This window comes from Oreochromis aureus, linkage group 7, assembly GCF_013358895.1.
Source record: "Oreochromis aureus strain Israel breed Guangdong linkage group 7, ZZ_aureus, whole genome shotgun sequence".
NCBI lineage: Eukaryota > Metazoa > Chordata > Actinopteri > Cichliformes > Cichlidae > Oreochromis > Oreochromis aureus.
The window spans coordinates 26,425,297-26,449,081 of record NC_052948.1 but is presented as its reverse complement, the minus strand read 5'-3'; the positions used below and the strand labels follow the sequence as shown (position 1 = coordinate 26,449,081).

The 23,785-nt window shown below is 37.7% G+C and overlaps 1 protein-coding gene across 5 annotated transcripts; it reads right to left on the bottom strand.

Moving 5' to 3' along the window:
• Nucleotides 1-1,045: 1,045 nt before the first annotated feature.
• Nucleotides 1,046-23,554, bottom strand: ppp6r3 (protein phosphatase 6, regulatory subunit 3). 5 transcript variants are annotated; one of them, XM_031753510.2, is made up of 25 exons: nucleotides 23,342-23,554; nucleotides 19,770-19,941; nucleotides 19,359-19,592; nucleotides 18,675-18,861; nucleotides 18,386-18,523; nucleotides 18,101-18,166; nucleotides 17,559-17,671; nucleotides 16,711-16,824; nucleotides 16,271-16,397; nucleotides 15,887-16,039; nucleotides 14,896-15,045; nucleotides 14,574-14,638; nucleotides 14,354-14,469; nucleotides 13,778-13,863; nucleotides 13,106-13,192; nucleotides 12,456-12,535; nucleotides 10,300-10,354; nucleotides 9,834-9,964; nucleotides 8,745-8,860; nucleotides 7,961-8,159; nucleotides 7,735-7,832; nucleotides 7,308-7,503; nucleotides 4,633-4,740; nucleotides 3,614-3,688; nucleotides 1,046-3,471 (listed from the first exon to the last, which is right to left on the bottom strand). In XM_031753510.2, exons 3-25 carry the CDS (start codon nucleotides 19,583-19,585, stop codon nucleotides 3,420-3,422), a joined length of 2,739 nt encoding a protein of 912 aa, XP_031609370.1. In that variant the 5' UTR covers nucleotides 19,586-19,592; nucleotides 19,770-19,941; nucleotides 23,342-23,554; the 3' UTR covers nucleotides 1,046-3,419. The 5 variants fall into 5 exon arrangements, with proteins under 5 accessions (XP_031609370.1, XP_031609365.1, XP_031609371.1 ...); XM_031753505.2 differs by having other exon boundaries at nucleotides 12,456-12,553; nucleotides 23,342-23,553; XM_031753511.2 differs by having other exon boundaries at nucleotides 12,456-12,502; nucleotides 23,342-23,553.
• Between the last annotated feature and the right edge of the window lie 231 nt (nucleotides 23,555-23,785).

The following is a 23,785-nucleotide window of genomic DNA, read 5'->3' as shown; positions in this document are numbered from 1 at the left end:
TCTACACAAGGCCTTTTGTAGAGGATATAGCAGCCATGGCAGTCTGTCTTGAAAAAAAAAAAAGCAACAATCATCGCCACATTCCGATTTTTTTTTTTCGAAATAAAATTTTGACTTTTAAATAGAATTTTGACTTTAATCTCGAAATTTTGACTTCATCCTCAACAATATACCCCCCACCCCCAAATGGCGATGGCGTCTTCTTTGGCAGCATAGTAGTAGTTCACAGTAGTTTGTAATAGAAGACTTAAATCTTATGGTATTACAATGTTAACGTTTCATCTGTTGAATATAAGTTCTTGTGTGTAAGCAGGTTTAGTGTGGTTTCTTCCACGTGTATGTCGCTTGGGGGCAGTGTTCAAATAATGCAGCAGAGAAACAACCATGTAGGCTCCTCTCATCCTCATCGTTTGTGTATGACGCATACAGCTTCCGGAGCGAAATAACCGTTAGGAGGAGGATGGTTTGAAGCCGCGTAGGAAAACTCAGTTTTCGGTTTTAAAACAGGCACAATGACAAAGGCGTGTTTGTCATTTAAACTGGAAGCACAAATGTGTCATGTGGTCTGACATGAGCAATTAAACACTGCAACCCCCACTGCGCCAACTCCAAATATTCTAATGGAGAAATATCTTAAAACCTCAGTTAACTTTCACACAACTATTTCTCACATTTACCGTAACGTTGCTAATTAGGTCTCGGTGATACTAGAAGTTTTGTGCAAAATGTTGTGCTGGTTTTCAAAGCAAAGCACAAGAGGAAATGGGTGCGATTACCACCATTTAATATACATCAGTATATTAAACCTACTCAAGTTTCCACTGACATTTTTAATCTAACAAAAAATGGGTTGTGCCTTTGACAGTCTAGAAATAATGCAGAACTGAACAGAGCAGTAAATGTGAACCATTACCTGTAAACCTCTCATTTCCTTTCCAATCCTGGTACAGAAAACCAAGTCACAAAACCATTTTCCTTAGGAACCACGTTTCAACTAATTTGGTGAGAGCAAAGTATGGGGTTACAGCAAAGAAGGGAAGACAAGTTGAAGTCTGTTTTTTTACCATCACATTATCTGCAGCTCCTTATTCTAAGTCAGGTGGTTACACAGCAGTTTAGGTTGGTTGTCCAGGTGTCCAAGAGTAAGAACAGAGCTGGAAACTAGCATGACACAAGTCCACTTTAAAATCCTACAAGTATTGGTGATTGGTGCATTTAGTGCTCAATACAAAAGTCAAACCTGTGTGGACACATTCTGCAGCAATAGTGCCAATCAAGATAAGCCAGTGTTTGTTTTTGCCCGGGGCACCAACGGTTGGTCCAATTAAAAAAAAAAAGAAAAGAAAAGTTAAACACTTATAATGTTAAGAAAAAACCCCCAAAACAAAACATACACCTCAGGATCCAGCCGCCACCTCTAGAACTAGAGACCAAAATAAATCAAACCATTTTCCAAATAATGCTTTATGAATGTGGTTTTAAAGTGAAGAACGATTCCCAACAAAAATATAGCTGAACAAGAATGAAGTCAATGAAAATAGAAATAAAACTGTTTCAAACTTGGGTGCTTTACTCAAGCTGGACCTCCTGCTCTGCAGGAATAACTTACACATGAACACATACCAGACGCTAAAACACTGCAGAGCGCCTGATGTGATAACTGTAAAAGTAATCCTTATCATTTTATCCTAAAAACTTGCAGGTAAAAAGTAAAATGTCACCATTCATATTACAAAGTAATCTAGCAGGAATGTTTGCTTTCATTGATTAGACTGGCTGACAGACTACATCATTTGAAGTCACCATTTAATTTTTTTGTCAAAACTTTCTACATCAGTACCCCCACCCCACCCACTGTACGGTCTAAACAGTGTCACCTGTTGGCACACAGTCATTGGCTGAAACAATTTCACCTGATTGTCACATGTAAGCCCACGAGGGTGGACACAAGACAACCTTGCAAAAGGTAACGCAGAAAACACACAGCTTCCACATGATCTATGAGGCATGCAAAGTGCTGTCCCTAGGACACACCAGAAATGCTGTATGCCACTCAATGAGAAATAAACTGCAACCTTTTTTATAGAGTATGTGCACTTGAGCTGACCAAAGTACAAATATTGACTTAAAAATCGTATTTTGAAAACCAACACTTTCTTACCTATAGATGAAACCTCCAGAGCCAAGCCTTGCCAGTCAATATCTTTCTAATGCCGAGATGGTGGGACTACAAATAGTAGCTCCATCTGCTCGCCCTCTACAGCTGACAGAGCAGAGTTACGGACTGTAGTGCTGAGATTGTGTAGTTGTTTGGCCCTACCCCATGTGGCAGCTGTGTGTTTTGGCAATATTTAATTTTTTAAAAATAAATTTATCCTCTATTTCTGTGTATAGTTTGGCAATTAAATGCCTTTCAATTTTACTATAGTAGCAGGCTGAATTGACAGTTCTGCACATCGGAGATGAATATTCAACTTGGAACGACTTTTTTTTTTTTTTTTTTTTTTTAAATATAATGCAATCTAAAGGGAGACCCAGCAAACTGAAAACCAGTTATCTGAAGAGCACTTGCGATAAAAACAAAAAACGAACATACTCTTAATGAATTTATAGCTCCTAGTTTAGGCTGTGGTGACAAACATCTCCTCTTTAGCCTTCCAGCTGCGAGGCAAGAACCTAGTTAGCATGAAAACAGCCAGTTAGAAAGAGACCGTTGGTATATCTCTATGGTCATTTTTTTCCCTTTTTGTTACTACAATCTTAACTCCATAATAAATTAGAAAGAAACATACCAAAACAGCTCATCAAATGTTATTCAATGCAGAAGATCACAAGAGAAAAATCATTTGCAATTAGCTGCAACAAAAATAAAACTGTTTCAATTGGTCGGAGCACCTCTGCTCAGAGACAGATCAACGGTGGGGGAGAAATTTTAAATATAGCTCTAACTGCAAGTGTCAGCCTGTTATGCAGCCAATAACAACAACATGGTGATTAGTTGGATCATGAATCAACTATTCCTCTCTGTGGTAATTCAACTTATGCTTCTGTATACATTTTCCTTTTATAAAATATTTTATTCATACAATCATTTCCTTAACCATCGCAACATTACTATTTAATTTTGGGAGTCAGGATATCAGTCACACATCACCTCCTAAGTACAATAGTATATAAACAAATGCAGAAAAGAAATTATTCCGTATCCATTTGAGTGTCTCTCATTTTACTTCTTAGTCCATCCTGTGTCTGTACACCTGTCTGCCCATTTGTCTTTCAGTGATGAGACGATGGGAGTATTGCTGGTCCTGATGGGGCATGTGGTTGGAACAGCTGTGAGCAGCAGCCTCTGCTGGCTGACCAGGAGAAAGGCCCTGCATGGCAGAACAGGCTGGCCATTGGCAGGCATTAAGTGACTCTCATGCTGGCCCATTTACAGCTGGCTCAGAGGACACAGAACTTCTGTCGAGCCTAGAAAAGAGGAATCAGATATAGATATGGAACCTTTTGAAGACAGAAGGAAATAAATATCACTGCATAAATAAAGACTACGAAGAGACTGATTATATTCTAATGAAATTCAAACTTGAATCACAAAGGCAGTCAGACTTACTTGGCCTCCTCTGTGGGGGACATTTCTTCCAGGGGACCATTGGGTACCTCCACAACGGGTCGACATTTCTCACTACTTACCAGGACACGAATAAGGAGAGAAACACAAAATATTCAGTTTACAATACCAGAACACGTGAAATGGTTAAGAAAAGGCTGTAATGGAAAGCAGCTCAAGATAATTTTTATCTTGCAGCAACATAAAATTTTGTTTTGTCATTTATCAGTTACTACACCTATAATTTCTTAAAAATACATAAAATAAATTCCAGTCAATAGAGCAACTGACCAAGCTCTGATTGGCCAGGAATAATATACTGAACTTATTTTGTGGGTGCAATGCTCAACTCTGACTTAAGAGGTTTTGTTACAAGAGTAGATTACTCAGTCGGGATTTCTCCCCCAAACCCCAACTATCTCTAACTGTTGGCACAGAGCCCAAAGGAGCTGTCTGCCGTGCTGTTTTAATACCTGATTCACTGAGCTGATGCAAAGCAGACTTTGAAGGTAATCTGGAACTATTCCTAGACTTTAAATGACCTGCTTTCTGGAAAAGGTTTAATCCAATAGAAAAAGGAAGGAAAGAAGTTTTTATTTTGTTGTTTAGCTCACTATTTTTTAATCAAAAGCAATTTACAAATTTTCAATCACATCTTTTATTTTCCAGGCTCATCCATAACCAAAATGGAAAGGCCTGCAGTTATTCACACAGCACAGTGAAAAAAGGTGCACTGGCATAGGTGCTAGATGCATCTGGATGGCGATATAACAGAAATGATGAATGTGATGACTCATTACTATTAATGCACTTGAAGTCATGAAGAAAAAAATCTCACTATCAGATTCTGCAAGCGCATCTGATAGTAGCAATGAATACTGCAAAGTCGTGCACATTTCAGGGACAAATGTGTGACGGATGACCGCTGAGCACTGCAGAGCACGTGCTGACTCTGGCTTTTTATAAGACAAACAAAAACAAACTTAAGTGGTGAGTGTGAGACTGTGTGTGCTATATCTGACCCAGTTTTAGGACAGCAGGCTGTGGCTGAGCTGTTGATGCCTGCTCTCTCTGACTCCACATACTCCACTACTGAGTACTTCTCTGAAGAAGCAATCTTCTCTTCATCACTGGAACACATAAGTACACAGCATATGCATTAATACATTGGTATGAATCTCTTCCAATTAGTCACTTTTTCCACAAAAACACACCAACCATTACAACAGTGAGATGTCAACAGTGAAGCATGCTGAACTGACTGACAGAAAGAACAGTAAAACAAAGGATGGTCATGTCGAAATGGAACACCTCTGATGTCTATGTAGGAAAAGCATCAAAATGTACAGCAAATGGAGAAAGTCAACAGATTGGATTGTTTAGCTATGATAGTCTTTACTTTGTTGCTAGCAAGCAAACAGTAAACAGGCCTAGAGACTGATTAGACCAAAATTGTTTGTACCAGCCGTCAGTCTTGCTTTGTCTCAGAGAACCACCAATCATCTTGATGAGGCCTCAATCAAACTAAAAACACTCACAAACATCCAAATCTACTCAAACATTTAAAAGGTGCTACATAACGGGTACCCAGAATGTATAAAATTAGAAAACAAATATCTATGGTCTCCTGTTAAAAATCTGCAGTCAGTTACATGTTTAAAAACAGAATTTTACAATTTCACAAAAACATTCAAACTCATATAGTCATGCTTGTGTAAATGTAATTTTAGTCAAGTACCAAAAAAGAGAAAAACTTACTTTCTGGTATTTAAAGTACAGAAAAAAAAGAACTTTAACTGCAACTTTATGAATTGCATTTACACAGGATTTCTATGTCTGAATATTTTGTCAATTATAATTCGGAAAGTTTTATTAAGATATTTTCATTAATAGCAGTCCTTTGTACATGTTGTTTTGAAATCTGATTCAATTAGCAGCACATGAAAGCACCAATCTTTCTATTTTAAACTACCTCAGTTATTGTTATATTTAGAATGGCTGTATTACAGCCAATATCAAATTTTGTATTCTTATGTGAAGAGTGAGCTGTGACGTGTACATGTTTTTATTCCTTATTAAAGTAGTTTTTCAGTCAAAATACAATCACCACATTTTGCTTTTGTATTTTGCTCATCAGTAATGATCAAAGCAGTAATGTTTTTCACTCTAATAAGTTGCAATCGCAGGATGGACACACTGTCTATTTGCCAAAGCCAAAAAGAAGGCAGCTATGGGAAAAGCACACCGATGAAACAAGCATATGGAGAAAAATATTTAGAAAGCTGTATGTAAGCAATAAAAATCCAACTGAGGCCACTTCAGAGAACTGGTTTCTACTTTGGGCCAATTTCATTTGGGACATTTCAGCCAAGAATGAGGTTGTGTTGCAGTGTTAGAATAAGAGTAATCTGAATAAGATCAAGGCAAAATTAAAAAGGAAAAAAAAAAACTGCACTAAAAAAAACAAACAAAAAAACCCAAAAAAAAAACCAAAACAAAAAAAACACACCTTTGGTAAAAACACATGCAGAATGGAGATAATGAAATAAACAAACAAGGAGTTGAAACCAAAGAAGATCAAAATTCCGAAAGAAAAGTTGGTGGTTGACGTGACAACAAGACTACATCACGGCTGCAGGCTGATCTCTGATTGGCTGTACATACCGATAAGATTTCAACACTCTGAAGAAGACCACACCCACAACGCACAGCAAGAGAGAGAGGGGAAGCTCAGATTGTAAGTGTCGCTCAGTTCAATAGACTGCTGTTATCAACTCAGACAGACAGACAATATGATGCAGCATCAACAAAGGGACGGAAGGACAGAGGACAACCAACTTTAAAACCTGACTGTTCAGGAAACAAGGATTTCACTATGAAAGGCACTTTTTATGAGGCACTTTTCAAGCTTGTAGGACGTAAAAGTGGCTTTCAAACCTTGGTATTCCCAGTTTGTATAAGGCAAGACCTCAGTTACTTTGGATTTTTGAACATCAAACGGCTATCAAGGAGTAAAAAACAAACAAATAAACTAGTGTTCAAATGCTCAAATATCAACCCTAACACCCCCGCCCCCCCCAAAAAAATCCTTTTTTCTGCTGTCCACATTATCATGTCGCATTACACTAACCCATGACAGCGCACACAAATTAAATGTCACAGGATCTATAGTGGTTGTATCTAAAGTCTCAAAACACCAATAGTGTAAAGAACTTGTGTTAGCTACAGTCACTACAGTCTAGACAGTGGAAGAAAGAACGGTCAGTGTTAAAAACTGAATCAGTCAAAAGGCCCCTTTCTTTACGGCAGTGCAATGACCAGCTCAAGTAGGAATCATTTATCAGATCAGCCTCTGATCCTCATTGAGGCACAGATAACTAAACAGGGATTGTATTCATAAATACATAAAAAGTTCATTCATAAATAAGTAAATTCTTAAAGTGATAACAATTTTTAAGAATTTACACTGACTACAGCCTAGTTAAGATGAGTTATTCACAAAGCAGGACTACTTCAGTAGCTTAAGAGTTTTTCTTCTGGCATGAAGCTACAATGAGCCAGCCCCCCCACCATAAGACACACCAGTTAAAACCAGCCAACCCATCCCTATAACCACAGAATTCCAACTGGCACTGGCCCCACTCTCATCACCATAAGTCTGAAGCATAATTCTTTTGTGTGCAAGTGATTCTCGAACCTCTTGAAAACGGCGGTCTCAGTCTTGGCATCAACAGTGAGACTGACTGTTTCTTTCATGGAGCCATTGATGACCGTTTCTGTGATGCTGCGGTGCTCAGAGCTAGGTGCTTCCTCCTCTGTCTTAGAGCTCCCACAATCACTAGGTGAAGAGGCAGCTGGAGAAGCCACACTCGTGCCCAACCAGCCATCACAGTCTGAGGGATGTTAAGAAATGTGACATTAGGTGTCAGGTCTAATCAAATCAACGTCAATTAGACTGTTTTAGCATCAACAGCTACCCCAACATGGGTGACATTAAGAAAGATATAAGAAATATAAGAAACATCTTCAAGTTCAGGAAATTCTGGATACTTCCCTTGTCAGATGGCAAGGATGCCCATAATTTTCCTTCTATTATCAAGAACATGCATTTGTGCATATCTCACCTTCAGACTGCATGGGTGCGTTAACCCCTAAAGGGTCCATTGTCTCTATGCTGGTTTCCATAGCAACAGGAGAGTTGCATCTCAGGGGGTCTTTGGGGCTGAAAGAGGAATATAAATTTATTAAGCACTTTAAAGTTCCAAGACTATCTTAAACAAAATTATTTATTCCATAAACTGCAACACTGCAGACAGAAAAACAGACCCATGGTAAGTCAGGTCATCTTACCTGACAGGAGTGAAGTTGGAGAAATCAGCCCAGCCAGTTTCTGAGTTTGAGTTAGGTGGAGGAGAGGAGCTCCATGCTGTCTCAGGGGAGGTGGAGGACAAGGGAGAGGATGCAGCTGGGTTGCTGGGGTTGGAGTTTGAAGCTGTGGATGTACCCGTGTCCATAGGGATATCATCAAAATTTGCCGTCCACACTGGGCCTAAACAAACAAACAAAACAAACAACAACAAAAACAACCCCAAATATATAAGTTTTAATTCACACATAAACTGAAAACTCAAATTAATTATTGTGCTTACACAATGCAATGCCTACCTGCTGGGGGGTAAAAAAAGAAAAAAAAAAAAAGTAAAGTACTGCAAAATATTTTACTGGCTCAGTTTTTTTTTTTATTTTATTGTAATTTATTTCTTATTGCGTAATTTACTGTTGATATTATTCAAATATGCTTTAGTATGTACAAAAATGACAAACAGTTGTAGAAACACGCCAGTTGGAAGCGGCCATTATGGAGAAAATGAAAGCAGCCGTTACTGATTCTTCTTGGTTGATCTAAAATAGTTGATTATTCAGTAGAACTGGGAGGGGTTAACACTCAGCTGACAGCAATCTACTGACAAGCAGTGAGATTTTACACACTATAACTTTAAATTAATCCTAGTTTAATCTTGATCCTAAAATCAAGTTGAGGCAAAAAATAAAATAAAAACTCTTGTGACAATTTGTCATTATGGCTACCATTGTGTACTTGAGTCTTACATGTGGTCTTCTCAAAACCACAAACCTGTGTCAACTTCCATTCTGTCATCGTTGCTGGGATTGGAAGCTTCAAACTGATCCCTCTTCACGTCCTCCTCCTCTGAGTCTGTGCTCTCCTCGCTGTCTGTGCTGCCTGAACTCCTGTGATGGACAGATCAAGCATTAGAATAAAGATCTGAGCTGTTTTCTTTATACTGTAAGTGAGATTTTAAAAAACAAAACAAAACAAATAAACAAAAACCAAAACAAAACAAAACAAACAAACAAACAAAAAAAGCATTTACAATTCAGCGGGAAGTGATATCAGGATTTTTGTGATACAGCTTAAATTAACAGGTTGCTCTGGTGGCGTTTTGTAAAACCATTTATCTGTATACATGCTCCTACATAAAGTTCACAGAAATACATTCTTTTTTTGTATTTTGCATAATAAGTATGTAATGCTGGCCTTTGTGCACTAAAATATGTATTCAGAGCCACATGAGCTTCACCTTTCTCATTTACCTCATCTTTCCATTGTGAGTGAATTTGTGTGTGATTTACAAATAACACTGACAAACCTATAAATGTTTCTTGTCTAGTACCAATGACATTATTCATATTATGTTGATTATAAATATTATGATTACTATTGTATTAAAAAAATGCTGAAGTAACACAAGCTGATAATACAAGTATTTTGATGACTATAGCAGCACAAAGCAGTCACACAAAAAGCAAATTATACTTAAACAAGACTAAAAAGAGTTTTAAATTAATCACTATAAGATCAAATACAGTGTCCATATGAATAAATGAGAAAACCTACTATATCATTCCTATCAACTGAATGTTTTAGCTGTTCAAAATCTGGTGGCACATGGTTCACAGCCGTACCAGCTTGCTCTGACAGTACTACAACTATGCCCACGTTTGACTTGATAGTGCTGTTTAATGCTATCATATAATAATAAAGGCAACCCCACCCCCAAAAAGTCAATGAATACATTAATAAATAATTTAAAAACAAGTGGAGAGATAGTATAATGAGGACATTAAGGTAATAAAAGGTTAATTCAGTATGAGATTGCAAAAAAAAATGTTCAGTTAGTTGGTGCATGTGTTTCTGACTGACCTGGGGCGTCTCTGTGCCTCTGGTGCAAAGGTGACATCTTTTTCATCCCAGATATCATCTTCATCTGAACCAGCATCTTCAAACTGCTGGATTTTCTCCTTACAGCGTGCCTCAAACAAAGCAATATTTGCCTGGAGGAAATTTACACACAGGCCAAAATTAGAGTCATCGGTTGTGCCTAAACCACACTTACAGATCAAAACCCTAGGCTTCACTTAGAAAGCAGGCCTCAGGCACCTTTCACAGCATTATGCTGTCATTTCTTTTCCTGAAGCATACCTAGGGCTTGTTTAAAGTACGAAAAAAATTACTTCAAGGTTTGTATTCTACAGCAGTTTTATTTTCTCACTTTCTTGACATCTGCTTCCAAATTAATATCAACATCAGGATATGCACAACATGCCTTTAAAAAGGAGAGTTTTACTCTCAACATTATGAATTTTAGATTAATAATCAAAGTACTTACACTTTCATTTGTATTCAGTGAAAAATTGATGTCTGATATTCTATCAAAGGGAATACTGCAAGGTTAAAGAGAACAGAGTTTTATTGAGTTAGTTTAGAGTTGTTAGGCATCCACATACAGACAAGCGACAAATTAAAGGAAAAACCCCAGATTCCCTCCTACGATGGGGGAATCTTTTGGCCGTTATGTGGGAAACATTTAAGTTGTAGAGTGATCTTTTTTTAACCAATGAAGCACTCCCAATGATGCAAGTTGTTGCCGAGATGTTAATGCTCCCATCCATAGGGAAATAAAGGCGTTAATAAGTATGACTGATGTGACTCATACACCATGACCTTTAGTTGCCAGATTCAAAAGCCAGCTGAACTTTTGGCGTCATCAAAACTCCAAATGAGAGAATATCATTTGTGCTGCTTAACCACTGTTTAGAATTTCATAGACTTGGACACTTGGACAAACAATGCCAAGTCACAATGGAATTTCTGGTGGTACAACACCTTATCAAGGCACTTGTTTTTCCTTTAACCTGTCTCCAAATGACCCCACACTGACAAATTCCAGGACATAGCAAAACTTTGTTTAATAGTTCAGGCAGCCAGTACAAAAATAAACCATTTTTAATCACCACTTTATTCTTTATGTCTCTGTTCTGTGTTTTAAACTGACTAAGCTAAGAAAAGCTACATTTCCAGGTAGAGGAAACAATGCTGTTCTACAAGGAACCCAACATTGTTAGTCTCTACTCTGCTTAGTGGATGGTAAGTTTTCCCCAAAATATTATGTGACTACATATCAATATCAATCATTTTTTGAGTGTGCCCAAGTATGGATTTTTTCTTGCAGTGCATACAAAAAAATATTGTTACACTAGTTCTAACAAAGATGAAAATAAATATAAAACTCATCATGCATATTGCTGTTGTATATACACTATTGAACCAACTAATAATGAAAAAATGATGGATCTAGCGCCTGTATACAATGCACTGTTCTTTTACAGCAAAGAAGCAGAGGTTGTATGCTGTGTACATCTCTACAGGAAAGTCAAGTCCTCTCTTTTTTTAGGCTACATCAAATACGTTCCAGGCATCATGGTGGCACGGGAGGCACACCACTTTAGACACTTTAGATTAGCTAGAGCAGAAGCATCATCAGCTACATCAGTTAATTACAGCTTTATTTTCTAAAAGAGTCTTGTCAAATTTTCATAACATAGAGTTCAATCACATTAAATAATATTATGCTTAACAGAATTCATAGAGGTCATATCTATGGTCAATGTGCAATTTTAGCCTTGCTGGGAAACATTCACTCACTAAGGTAGGTTTGCCAATGCTCTGGGTTCAATGTATTTACGCGTCTCTCATGTGTGAGTCTTATGTTTCTAACAAGCTTGCTTTTTGACAGGTGTTCATATAGCTACCTACCTGAGCTCTTTATTGATGCCATTTTCCCCCTTCTGAATACAACCAATCAGGATTACTATTTTTAAGCACACGTAAACACACATACTTCTCTGGAGATTGACTGCATAAGCGTAAGTGTTTATAGTTTTTTTTTTTAAATAAAGAGGAAGAAAAGAAGATAAAGAGAAAACTTATTCTTATAACTAAAAGTTACAAGAATAACTTTAGGTCCCAGAAGCCTAAGATTATGTAAGAAAGCTGTATTTCCCTGATCCACTCCCAGGCATTTTGAAAAACAAGTGACATGAAAGGCAAAACCACAAGCGTGCCCATTCCAGCTCACCCTAAGAAAGATAGAAAAGAGGCGGCGCAAGATAGCAGAAAAAGGTGGATATGATTTCTGCTATGAGCCAATTTTTGCACCAGGCTAATGATAAAACATAAAATGGTGTCGCTGGTGATGACATTTCTTTCTATATAAAAATGAAAATCTAAGTTACTCAGAAAAAAAAAAGCTTTATGCTTTTGAAATTGAGTTTAGGCCTGGAATGGGAATCCTTCACAAGCCAATGAATGACTCAAAATTAAGAAATTAAATTGAAGAACTTTATTTTAAAAGTCATATGCACATATTCTATAACTGAATGAATTAACAGTGAAAAAAATGACCCACCAGCTTGTAGTGTGGTGTGATGTACCTTTTGTGTTACATGGTAATACTTAAATAGCAAATGTAGGAAAAGTACTCACTCCACAACATCGTCCTGATCAGCAAACTCTTCGTCATTGAAGCCGAACTGCTCAATAAAATTGGACGTCATTTGTTGCATCTGATAATCAGAAAAGGCCTGGCAAAACCCAGGACCAACGATAATGATATACTCTTGGCTCTACACCAAAAATGGTCATTACTTGCAGTACAAAGAACATGTATACACACACTATATTCACACACACATAACATACATTAGACAGATGTTTAGAGGACATTAATTTTTGAATTTTCTACTGCTACACTGATGACAGCGTTATTGTGCAGGACCCATGGACACAGGGTACCCACTGAAATCAACAGCTGGCCAAGTCAAAGGGGAAGAAAAAAACCCTAAAAACAAACAAAATAACCTGATGCACTTTGGGGGACTTCAATTTCTCTTGTTGAGCATGGAGTGGACAAAATGTAAAACTAAGTTGACTATGTATGTACTGCACATTTAAATTTCTGAGGGTTTTTTTTCCCCCCAATCATCAAAAATACTTTTTGACAGTAACTTTGAATATATAGAAGATTTTGATTTGGCCCTCTAGGCAGAAAGGCTACCTCTACATGAGCTGGGTCTTTGTGCCCATGGGTCTGCTTTGTGTGCCTTCATTCATTTGAATCGGTGTTTAAATCTTACTTGTTGAAGAGACGAGTCTTGGTGAAAGCCACTGTCTTTAAAGTCCACCTCATCATCACTGGAAGAATGGATGTGGTGTGTATTTACCTGAGAAAACATGACATTTAATACAAAATGATATCCTGCTTATGGAGTGCCAAGAGTACCAAAATTAAATAACATAATCATTAAATTATAATTTGTGCATATATTAAAATTAGAAGTACACTTTTAATAAAAGCATAATCAATTATTTCACTATTTTATCATCTCATGGTTCCTGTGTTACAGTGCATCATGAAATACTGAAACTGTCACAGCAGCTTGTCAACAGACCCCAACATCTGACCTCACCTTTGACTGGAGGATAAACATGGGATAGAATTTACTTAAGTGCTGTATACAGGTGATGCTTGGTTCATTTCATTTGTTCCCAGGGAAATCAGTCTGGCTGACATTAAAGTTCAACTTCATAATAATAGTTTTACTGACTCTTAATGTCTTGCTGGACAGTATATTTTAAACTTAATCATTGGCTCATCTTTTCCTCATGTGTTCTAGCAGTGTATTTTCAATTAAAATTTACATTAAAAACATTTTAATACTATGACGAAACACTTTAGCGGTTAAATAGTTCAGCATGAAAACAAACCTGAAAGCTTTACTCGTTTTCATGTTCGTATTGTTACTCACCAAGTCAACAGTGTTTCTTTTGTTTGTGTCAGCCAGCTGTCCAGAAATAAAAGATTCCCATTTTTCTCGATCCTCTGCAGGGAGCTCTGTCACAGACATGAAATTTATATAGACACACACACACACTACATCAACATAAAGACCACAACTATCAAAACTACTGGCAGCAGACAGTGCTACCCCCTGAGCCCTTTTACAGCTAAGTAGTAAAAACTGTTATTCTCAAATTATGGGTAAGCACATCTCTCACTTTATTTTCAGTTATGATTTTAGTGTCCAATAATTATAAAACCCAGATAATAAACAAAACATTCATGCTGCAAATTCTATTCCACAGTTTCTTGTGTTTTAAAGCCAGCTCTTCTCTTTCCCCTCACATGGAGGTGCTTTTTGTCCTTCCTAAAAGACGAGTGTAACGAAGGGGAATATGAGCTAGGGTTTAGGGTTTAGGGTTTTACTCCACTGATGATGTGTTCCTGGTCAGTAGAGACCTATCGATGATAAACCTACACTTTACAGGAAGGTAACAACACATGATGGTGCTAGATGAGCACTCAGAGAAATGTAATTCCTTACCAGAGATGAGCTGTTGTATTTGCGGTCCATTAGGGCCTTTGTCGCAGTTATGCACTATAGAGTTGGCTATTCTGGTCAGGTGACCCATGTAGCCTCGTCGCCGCCCACCTTCTGCCCTAAAACAAGGTTCAATAGTAGTATTAGCATACTTCATAGGGTGCTAGCACCATGACCAATACAACACAAGCATTTTGCTTTTAGTGCAAACAAGAATACTTACTGTTCTTTCTCATTGGAGCTCCAGGCATCAATGATTCTCTGTATAAATTGGCACTTTTGAAACAGCTGGTGGAGAAAAATACAAGATACTAAATACACCAAAGAAATATCTGACAGACAGCTCACGTGTGACGCATAGTTAACTTCCAAGTCTGTAATCTGGACAGTAAGTCTGTTGCTCGTATAGACCTGTATAAACAGGTTATGGAGCGATTACTCAGTTTATCTGTAAAACTCATCTTTTATTTATTATTGTTTTATATAATAATAATAAAAAAAACATTAAAAAGTGTTGTTTTCCCCTTCTAGTATTTCAATCTTACATGTTTGATGAGGATGCTTTCCTTCACGTGTTCTGACTCTGTGTCTGGTTGGATGTCTATGGGGGCAGGAGGCATAGCCAGTATCATGGCTGTGCAGATTTCCACCTGAATGTGGAGGAAGTTGTTCCAGATGTATTTGAAATACATATCCTGTTGAGTAAAACAAAAACAAGTACAAAATGAGATGCATTAGTAAACTGACAGACAGAGTAAAACTAGGGGGGGAACCACAACCAAAAGTTTTTCAGGGTTTTTTTTGCTGACATAGCTGACACAAGCTATGAAGGAAAAATTTGTCATGTCTCCTCACAGGCTGAGATCTTATAACAGGATTATGGTGAACATGTAGGCTCCCTGTGCATCGCCACTGTACATGACAAGTGATAGCTTAAATCTGGCCATCCAGTTAAGAATGGTAGAAGTATTTTTTTTTTTTTTTTATTAAAACAAAAAAACAATACAAAAAACACGGAAGACTGTAATGTAATGAGCAATGTGTCATGCATTATGAATGATGCAGGCCGTTTGAAAATTCAGGCCAACCACATTGCTAAAACATAAAATCCAAAACAACAAAAAGTTAAATCATCCACTTTCTTCTGCTTATCTGGGGTTGGGCAGCAGGGAAGCCCAGACCGCTCTCTTATCAGTCACCTCCTCCAGTTTATCTGAGGAAACGTCAATTAATGGATTTGTGGTTTCTCACCAACAATGCTCCATCTGGTGGCAGATGGCTGCATAACATCGGGATGCAACAATTTACTGGGATTGGACATTGACTTGAACGGTGTGGAAGTTTGCAATGTAGGGATAAAAGTTTCTGTTAATTGTGCAAGTTAGGATTTTCAGCTTTAGACCAAAAACTTTGAACTGGACTTCTGTGGAAAATTTATGTCCCAAAAGATTTTCAGAAAATTTCTGAACTTGTCTAATCAAAATTCATTGCATTGATTTTAGTCCCCCCCCCCAAAAAAAATTAGATAGTACTTACTAGTATAACTCCGAGTGTGTTGAGGTTAATTAGTTCTGTATTGATGCTGTGTGTGTTGCTCTGCAACAGACTGGCGACCAGTCTGACTACATTGAGCCTGGTGTTGCCCACTGGAGGGTCCAGAACCCCCCATGTTGTCTTCATCATAATCTTCTGATGGTGGAAAGCAAAGTGTTTATCTTAACTACAAATGTCTATAATATATATAGTACAGTATTATTAGTATTACTATAGTATCATCAAACAATTTTCCTTGGGATAAATAAAGTATTATCAATTAATCAATATTTGCACACTTGGAATGAAACAACAACATAGTCTACCCATCTTCAACCTATAATCTGCAAACAGAGCAATAGTCACAGCTGTAAATAGAGTTTTTACCTTTGGAGGTTCCAATAGCAGCTGGTGAAAGTCTTTGAGTCTGGGTCTCACAGCCTCTAGGATGCTGTGGTTCACTGAGAATGATGGATGAGACATCCCTGGGGGGCACTCCATATGACCCTCAAACCTACAACACATGTCCAGTCACATGAACTAGTGCACAAAAGAAAACAAAACAAAACAATGTTGCCTTGCCAGTACAGTTTGGACCATGATTCAGACTGGGACTATATGATTTAAGGATCCGAATAGGAGAAGTAAACTTAGTATACTGCAATAAAGACAGAAAGAATGTTTGCGGTATTTAGTTCCCTATTTCAAAAGGTATTGTGTTGCTTTAAAATTGTTTAAAAATTTATTTATTGATTGCCTTTATTTATAAAATCTCCACCCATGTCAAATTAAAAATATCAACTGGCAGATGAAAGGACAAGACATACGCTGGTCTCCTCGTCTCAAACAATGTGAGCAGAATCTGGATAACGCTGACAACTGCAGACTCGTTCTTTTCCTTGTCGAAGATATTAGAGAGCAGCTTCTCTACTGTCTCCTGCCTGAAGAGGAAGATAACAGACACATAGACGGGGAAAAGCAGGTTTTTGGCATGGCAGAAAATGACAATGAAATTGAACAAAAACAAAGACAAAAGAGAATGATTTAAAGTTTGATCTGGTTGATCTTTATCAAATTCACAACAATAATCTTATATCTGACTTCAAAGGTTACGTCACACTAAAACAAGAGCACTCAAAGCGTAATTCCCCTAAATGACAAGGGCTATACTAAATGACACTTATTACAAAACATTTCCTCTTATTGGGTCACTGCAATGCCATAGGGCGTTGTATTGAAAAAATAAAAAGTGTGTTGTACAGCTCTCTGCATGCCCTTGATATGATATGGTTTGTTGATTTTTTTTTTATTTTACAGCATAAATTTTGACCTTGGGCTAACAATGAAGATCAAACTCTAATGCTTAGCCAACCCAGGTACTCATGTCCGCCAAGGACTAGGATATTGTTGTTAAGTTTGAACACTATCCATAAAAATTACTGGCTCATATAAAGTTTTCACTGATATATTCACATTTGACGTGACCTTGACCCAAATTTCACCAAAATTAAAGTTTTTGGTATCATCACACACAACTGAAAATGAGATCTTGAAAAATGGACACCAGACTGCTAACAAACAGGAAGACAAAAAAACAAACTGAACAATGACGTACTCATAGATAGTTTTATTCTGTACAATACTGACAAGTTCTCGTAAAGAAACAAATACATACTTTTCAAGTGTGGCCAGAAGTGGATCAGGTTCTGAAGAGCCCTGCACCTGGAACATCTGGTCTCTGCTCAGTCTGATGATCTCACAGAGTGACTGTGATGCATTGGAGTGTCTCTGTGATCAAGATAAAAATAAATAAATAAAACACTGCTAACCAGCTTTAAAAAAAAAAGGAAAAAAAAGCTCTCCAGTCTTGTATTTCCCTGCTGCTAGCTGACCAGGCGGCTATTTGTCACAGGCCTGGATTACTGAGCCAACTCTCCAATGATGCTGTCATCCCACAGTTAAATAGAATGACTGGAAGTGCAAGGAAGAAAATCCCATCGGGAGAAACCCCCACCCCAACCCGGCCTCTCACCGAGGGCACATAGGTACAGAGCCCAGCACCCCTCCAGGTGACTTTCTGCACTTTATATAGTATTGTTTAATATCAGTAAATATTACATCTTAATGTCTTCAATGATTAAATAAGTACCAGTATACTCCCTGACGAATACCCTGGTGACTTCCGGAAGTACAGAGCAAAATATGTAAGAAACTCACATCTTCATCTTGAGAAGGTTGTATCATCTCCACCAGTCTCTGAATCACTTTCTCCTCATTCAGCCACTAATAAAAACAAAGAACTTTGTCAACAAATCATAACATAAAAATAAAAAGGCTTCACAACGTTTCACCCTTTGCTGTCCACTTAACATCAACTGAGAACAGTTAATAAACTATACCCGATGGCAATATAATTTAACGTGGACTGTAATATTCTAGTGTAAACTGCCTGAGAGGATATCATTTCTAGCAAAGCAGGGGAAGCACTTTGTTGTTACCCACATTGAGAACATCTTGTCGTAGCTGCTGTGGTTCGATGCAGGTGAGCATCCTGAGCAGCAAGTCCATGATCGCAGAGGTCCCGATGTGTTTTATCATCAAGTCTACAAAGTCTTCCTGCTTCCTCAGAAAATCAACTATCTTTAAATAAAAACAAGACAAGGTTTTGTCATAACGATTTAAACAGACTTTGCTACACCTATAAGTACCACAGCAATTATCCTCTCAGTATTTTTACATGATGGAATCATTGGTGAAAATAAAAAAATAAATAAACAAACAAACATCCTACCTGTTCAGGCTTGCGTCCTATAAGAATAGAAAGAACTTTGGAGAAGAAGCTGGCCAGGAGGGGGTTGAGGGGCGGCTCATTTTGGAGGAAACTATACAATTTCATCAGCAGTTTTTCATCTTCTCCTAGTCTGTCATTGATCTGGCTCACATCTGATGTAAGCAGCTCACATGATATGTTGGGATACCTGAGGGGTTAAAAAAAAAAAAAAAATAGAAAGAAAGAAAAAAAGGCCCTTTTTAGAGTTTTTCCAATAGTTACAGCACTGGTCATTACAAAGCAGATAAATATTTAAATGCAGGAAATTCTAGAGGTATGAGCTCAAGTGGGTCCCATATGTCCAAGTACTTCCATAGTATTTCCAGCAATGAGTGATTTTAAAGCAGAGCATCTCCTGTTGTCTACTGGATGTGAAGTTTTCCCGACTTGATTTTCCAACATAATCAGAAGTTTGAGGAAAAGCTGACAAATCTCAGTTTTACCAGTTTCTTCCGGCCTTGTGAACAAACATGCTAACATTTCAACTTTTGTGGACATGTCAGCAGTTTACTAGACACTGGAGTTGCACAACTTTGATTTAGCACCAGAGATAAGTTTACAGAAAAACTGCATCCTGCCAGTCAAATGTTCCTGATGTCAATATACATTTTTGTCAAACTGTAAAATTAATAACCATTTCCTTACTTGTATTTAACCTTTTCCTCAACATCAGTACTGGGTTCCTGTGTGATAAAGGTAACCAGGTCCTCCATACACTGTGGTCTCAGCAGGAAGTCCACAAGTTTGTGATTCTGGGCCTTGCACTCCTGCAGGACATCATCCTCATCCATTACCTCTGTAAGCGTCACATCCTCCTTCTCCAGCAGTGTGTCAATGTGGGATGTGGTGTGGAGGTCAAATTTCCAAAACATGTTGGTTCTTTAATATACACATATATGAAAAAAAAGGACACAAATCTGTTAAAACAGATTATGGGCAAAAGTGAGTCATTAAAATGAGCACAAAAATGAAACATTATCAATCGAAATTCATCTAAGGGGCAATGATTTACTGAGGGATCACTCAATTGATCGAGTAACAGTTATTTCAGCTCACCTGTGAGTATGTTGGAGTCCTCACAGCAGAGCTCAGGTTAAAAAGAGGTTTGTTCTAGTCTTTGGGAGTTGTGGCCCATTCCAGGCTGACCAGACGGATGGGCAAGCAGGCAGATAGTGGTAACGGACACACTCAAAAAAAGCGCACATACAGCAGTTCAAGACGAACACACCTGTGGGATAAAGACAGAAGCAGATGGGCATATATTAGGGCTGTGCGATATGACCAAAGTCTCATATCCCAATATAAGACATTTATCGTCCCGACAATGATATATATCACAAAAACTTTCCTTTTTTTGTAAATTCTGTGAATCTCGGGCAACTCGACTTGAGTGAAGTGCTTTCAGCTGGGCGTCGTGTACCTGGAGTTGAGTGTTACATAAGTTGAAATGGCCACAATTTTCTTTGTGAGTATTTATTACACAGCATGATGCGGGGAAAAGCCTGTTCTAACGTTTATTTTTTAGCACCCGACGGCTCTTTTTAGCTTCTCATCCATAACCACTCTGCATACTACTTCATGTGATTCAGTTTATTTTGAAAAATCTCAACAGGATCTTCAGCTTTATTCCAAAAGGTTTATGTGGAAAATAAACAAGCGGATGGAGTAGCCATGCGATGGTCGTTGTTGTTGCTAACGACAACACATAAAAACAGTCGCCTGTCCCTCCATAGTGTGGTTATACTAAATATAAGAGAAAGAGAGAACTATAAGAAATTCTACAGGGACCATCAAAACGATGAAAAATATTGCCGTAAACAGTTTTATTGCGACACCACGAAACAAACGATAGCTTAATATGAAACGATAGATGTTTTCATATTGTCATCCGATATATATGGTTATATTGAACAGCCCTAGTATATATGTAAAATTAATATTACACTCCTCTTTTGTATGCACGTTTCTACTTGGATTTCTACTTTATTATTATAGTCAGTAGCATTTAGAAGTGCTTACATAACTTAAAGGCTTTAAGAATGCCCCGCCCAACATTTGGATCAGATATTCATCTCATCCTGACTCAAAAAGCTGGACTGGATAGTGGTGACAACCTCCTGATACATTTTACATTGTTCTGTGTTTACTACACACTGGTTGCTACAGAGAGCTATCATAACGTGGAGAATGCCAACAGGAAAGACCTAGCATTTTGGAGACATTGTACTCCTGCTACACAGATTTTCTTTGCATGTTTGGAATAGTTGTTTTTTTGTTTTATTTAAGTGTTTTTAATATTAAACAGTGGTCAAGTGAGTCAAAGAGACAATGTCAATGATGTATCACTAGCCCACCTAAGGCCCAAGATGACTCCCAGCTGAGGCTAACCAGCTGGCATTAAACACCAATAATAAGAAACTTACAATAACCTACAGTTATTTAGAAATATCACACATACAAAGAGCTCAAAGAGTGACCTTTCTTTAAAGAACAAAAAGGCACAAGTTCTCACTTATTACTATTTTAACTGTTCAACTTATATCCATCCAATGATGTCTGTTAATATAACAGACATCATTGAAAAATAAACTCCCCAGTCTCTTTCTCATCACCAACTGGGTATGCAGACGTGCATCTAGGCTAACATGACTCTACTACTTAATCTGTTCCTCATAATTAGAACTAGGCAATAAAACCAATTAATTATTGTGCAAAAACTTTTTAATAGCAATATAAAACATGGTCATTATAAAGGTGACAGCTTATTCCATCCACATTTTGACAGACAACATGAAAAGGCAATGACAATGACTGAAGTGCTGCTATTGGCTGGAATTAAACTAAGCTGCAAATTCCTGGTTTTTCCCATGTTAAGAATGTGTGTAGTACAAATACTCTGAAGGAAATGCTCTTATTTGTACACGTTTTTCAGTTTCTGTTGTCAAACAACTTCAGTAACATGCAATAGAAATATGAAAAAGTGACAAACAATACCCATCAAGACCAATGTAAATACCCTTTATTTTCAAGCCATCTTTCAGTCCACTTCTCTTCAATGCTAGAGCCCTGACTTAATGATATGATTATGATGTCTGATTAAATCCCTGTGAAAATTTGTTAAAGTCTTAGCTTTTCTGTGATTTCATCTATATTCACATAAGCTTGAAGTTACATTAAACTAAAACCTCTTGTTAGCAACTATTCTGAATATTTGTTGTTGACACTCTTGAGATGTGTGCCAGTTCCGTACATTACTGTACATTACTGAGAGGTATTAATCCATTCCCATTTCTTTTTATTTTGCTTTCAAGGAGGTAAACCTTCTCTTAATTTTTAAACCAGCTTTGAGCTGTACTTCTCCAGATAAATCGCTTAGCAAAGACCTCATTTAAAATTGTATGCATCTTTAAACACTTTGTGACTAGCAGCCTCTCATCATTTGCCCTATTCATTGATTTCCCACCTAAAAGTTCTTCTAATTACCCGTTCTGTACCACAGACAACCTATAATCACAAGCTCACCCACTGTACAAAGCACCTTCCTACTTATATTCAGAACAGTGACTTGTTACTAAGAGACTGTAGCAACTACGTGTGATAAACATACAGGATACCGGCTGCTGTGAATCCCAAACTACTTTGGCAAATCAAGTGTGGCTAGACATCCTGGATGCCGATTATATTTCTGCTATTATGAATTTTGTGTTAACTCAGCAATGCAGCTGACACATCAACTACACCACACTCACACTATAAAATGCCTGTATTTTGATAAAACTATCACTCCCAAAAACAGTTTAACATACGCCAGAGACCGAAAATAATAAAAATACCGTAGGCACATAAACATTACGAGCCCGTAATAAAATCAATCTAAATACCAACTCTACCTACATTTCAGGCCTATGTAGTGCAACTATACACATGCAATAAGATATCACATTTTAGTTGGGTGGTAATACATAATATTCACCAAGAATCACCTGGTTCATCTGGGCTTGACTATCAGTTCCGAACCAACAGACTGAGCGGTTTAAAAAAATATCATTTCCTTAAGCATGTGTAAAGGCAGTCATTCAGCGCAATCGTTATTGGTTGTATTTCATTTCAGCTAACCAACATTCGAACGCAAAGTTAACATTTCTCAAAAACACAACGGCCCAGTTAGATACGGTTAGCTTTCATTTCGGCTAAACACGAGTCAAAATAGTAGCCTTTTTAATTCACGTCATTACCCTTTCGTTTACATCCTAAGGCCCAAACCTATCTACCACTAACGGTGCAGGCGTTAAAGACAACACACCGGTACAAGGAACGTCACTAGCTATTGTTAGCTAACCAAGTACTATCGAACTCAACCAGTTACCTAATATATGTCACATATGAGGGTAATATTAACTGGCTGACAGGTTTGACAAAAAAATAAAAGTATGATTCCGAGGTACCTTAAAATAATGTGCCATGTTAACGTTAGCCTCCTCTTAGCTTGAAAAACCACAGTCTGACAGCGCAGTGATAAGATGGCCAAGTATGCTCTTTGCTAGCCAGCTAACGTTAGCCGGCTATCTAAAGACTGCTGGCTAATCGTCTCTTCAGCACCAAGTGTATGAGCTTGCAATTGTACCTACCAATAGACAAGGGTAAACACCAACTCTCCAGCATGTAGCTTATCTTAACATCAGCGTCGGACCTTAGCGATACTAACACAGAGCTAAGATTAAATTTTGGTAAGGAAAATAAAGCCTTTAAAACTGTTTCTAACAGGCGCGAAAATGTAGATCTTCGGAGGGCACTTTTCAAGATGGCGGTTCCGTCAACTTCATCGACCCCTTCCCCCACTCCAGCTGCAATGTTTGTCAATCAAACGATTTCCGCAAAACTATTGGTTGTGAATCCCGTCGCTCAAACAAGGCCGTAAGCTTTTATTGGATATAGTGCGTGTCTCGTCAAGACGTCATTTACACAGAGTATGTGTATAGTGTCCCGGAAGAACGGGGTTTATACTGTTTATCGAATTTTAAGCAAAACAGTTAGACTCATGTGGTAACACAACAAATTGAAGGTTTAATGTA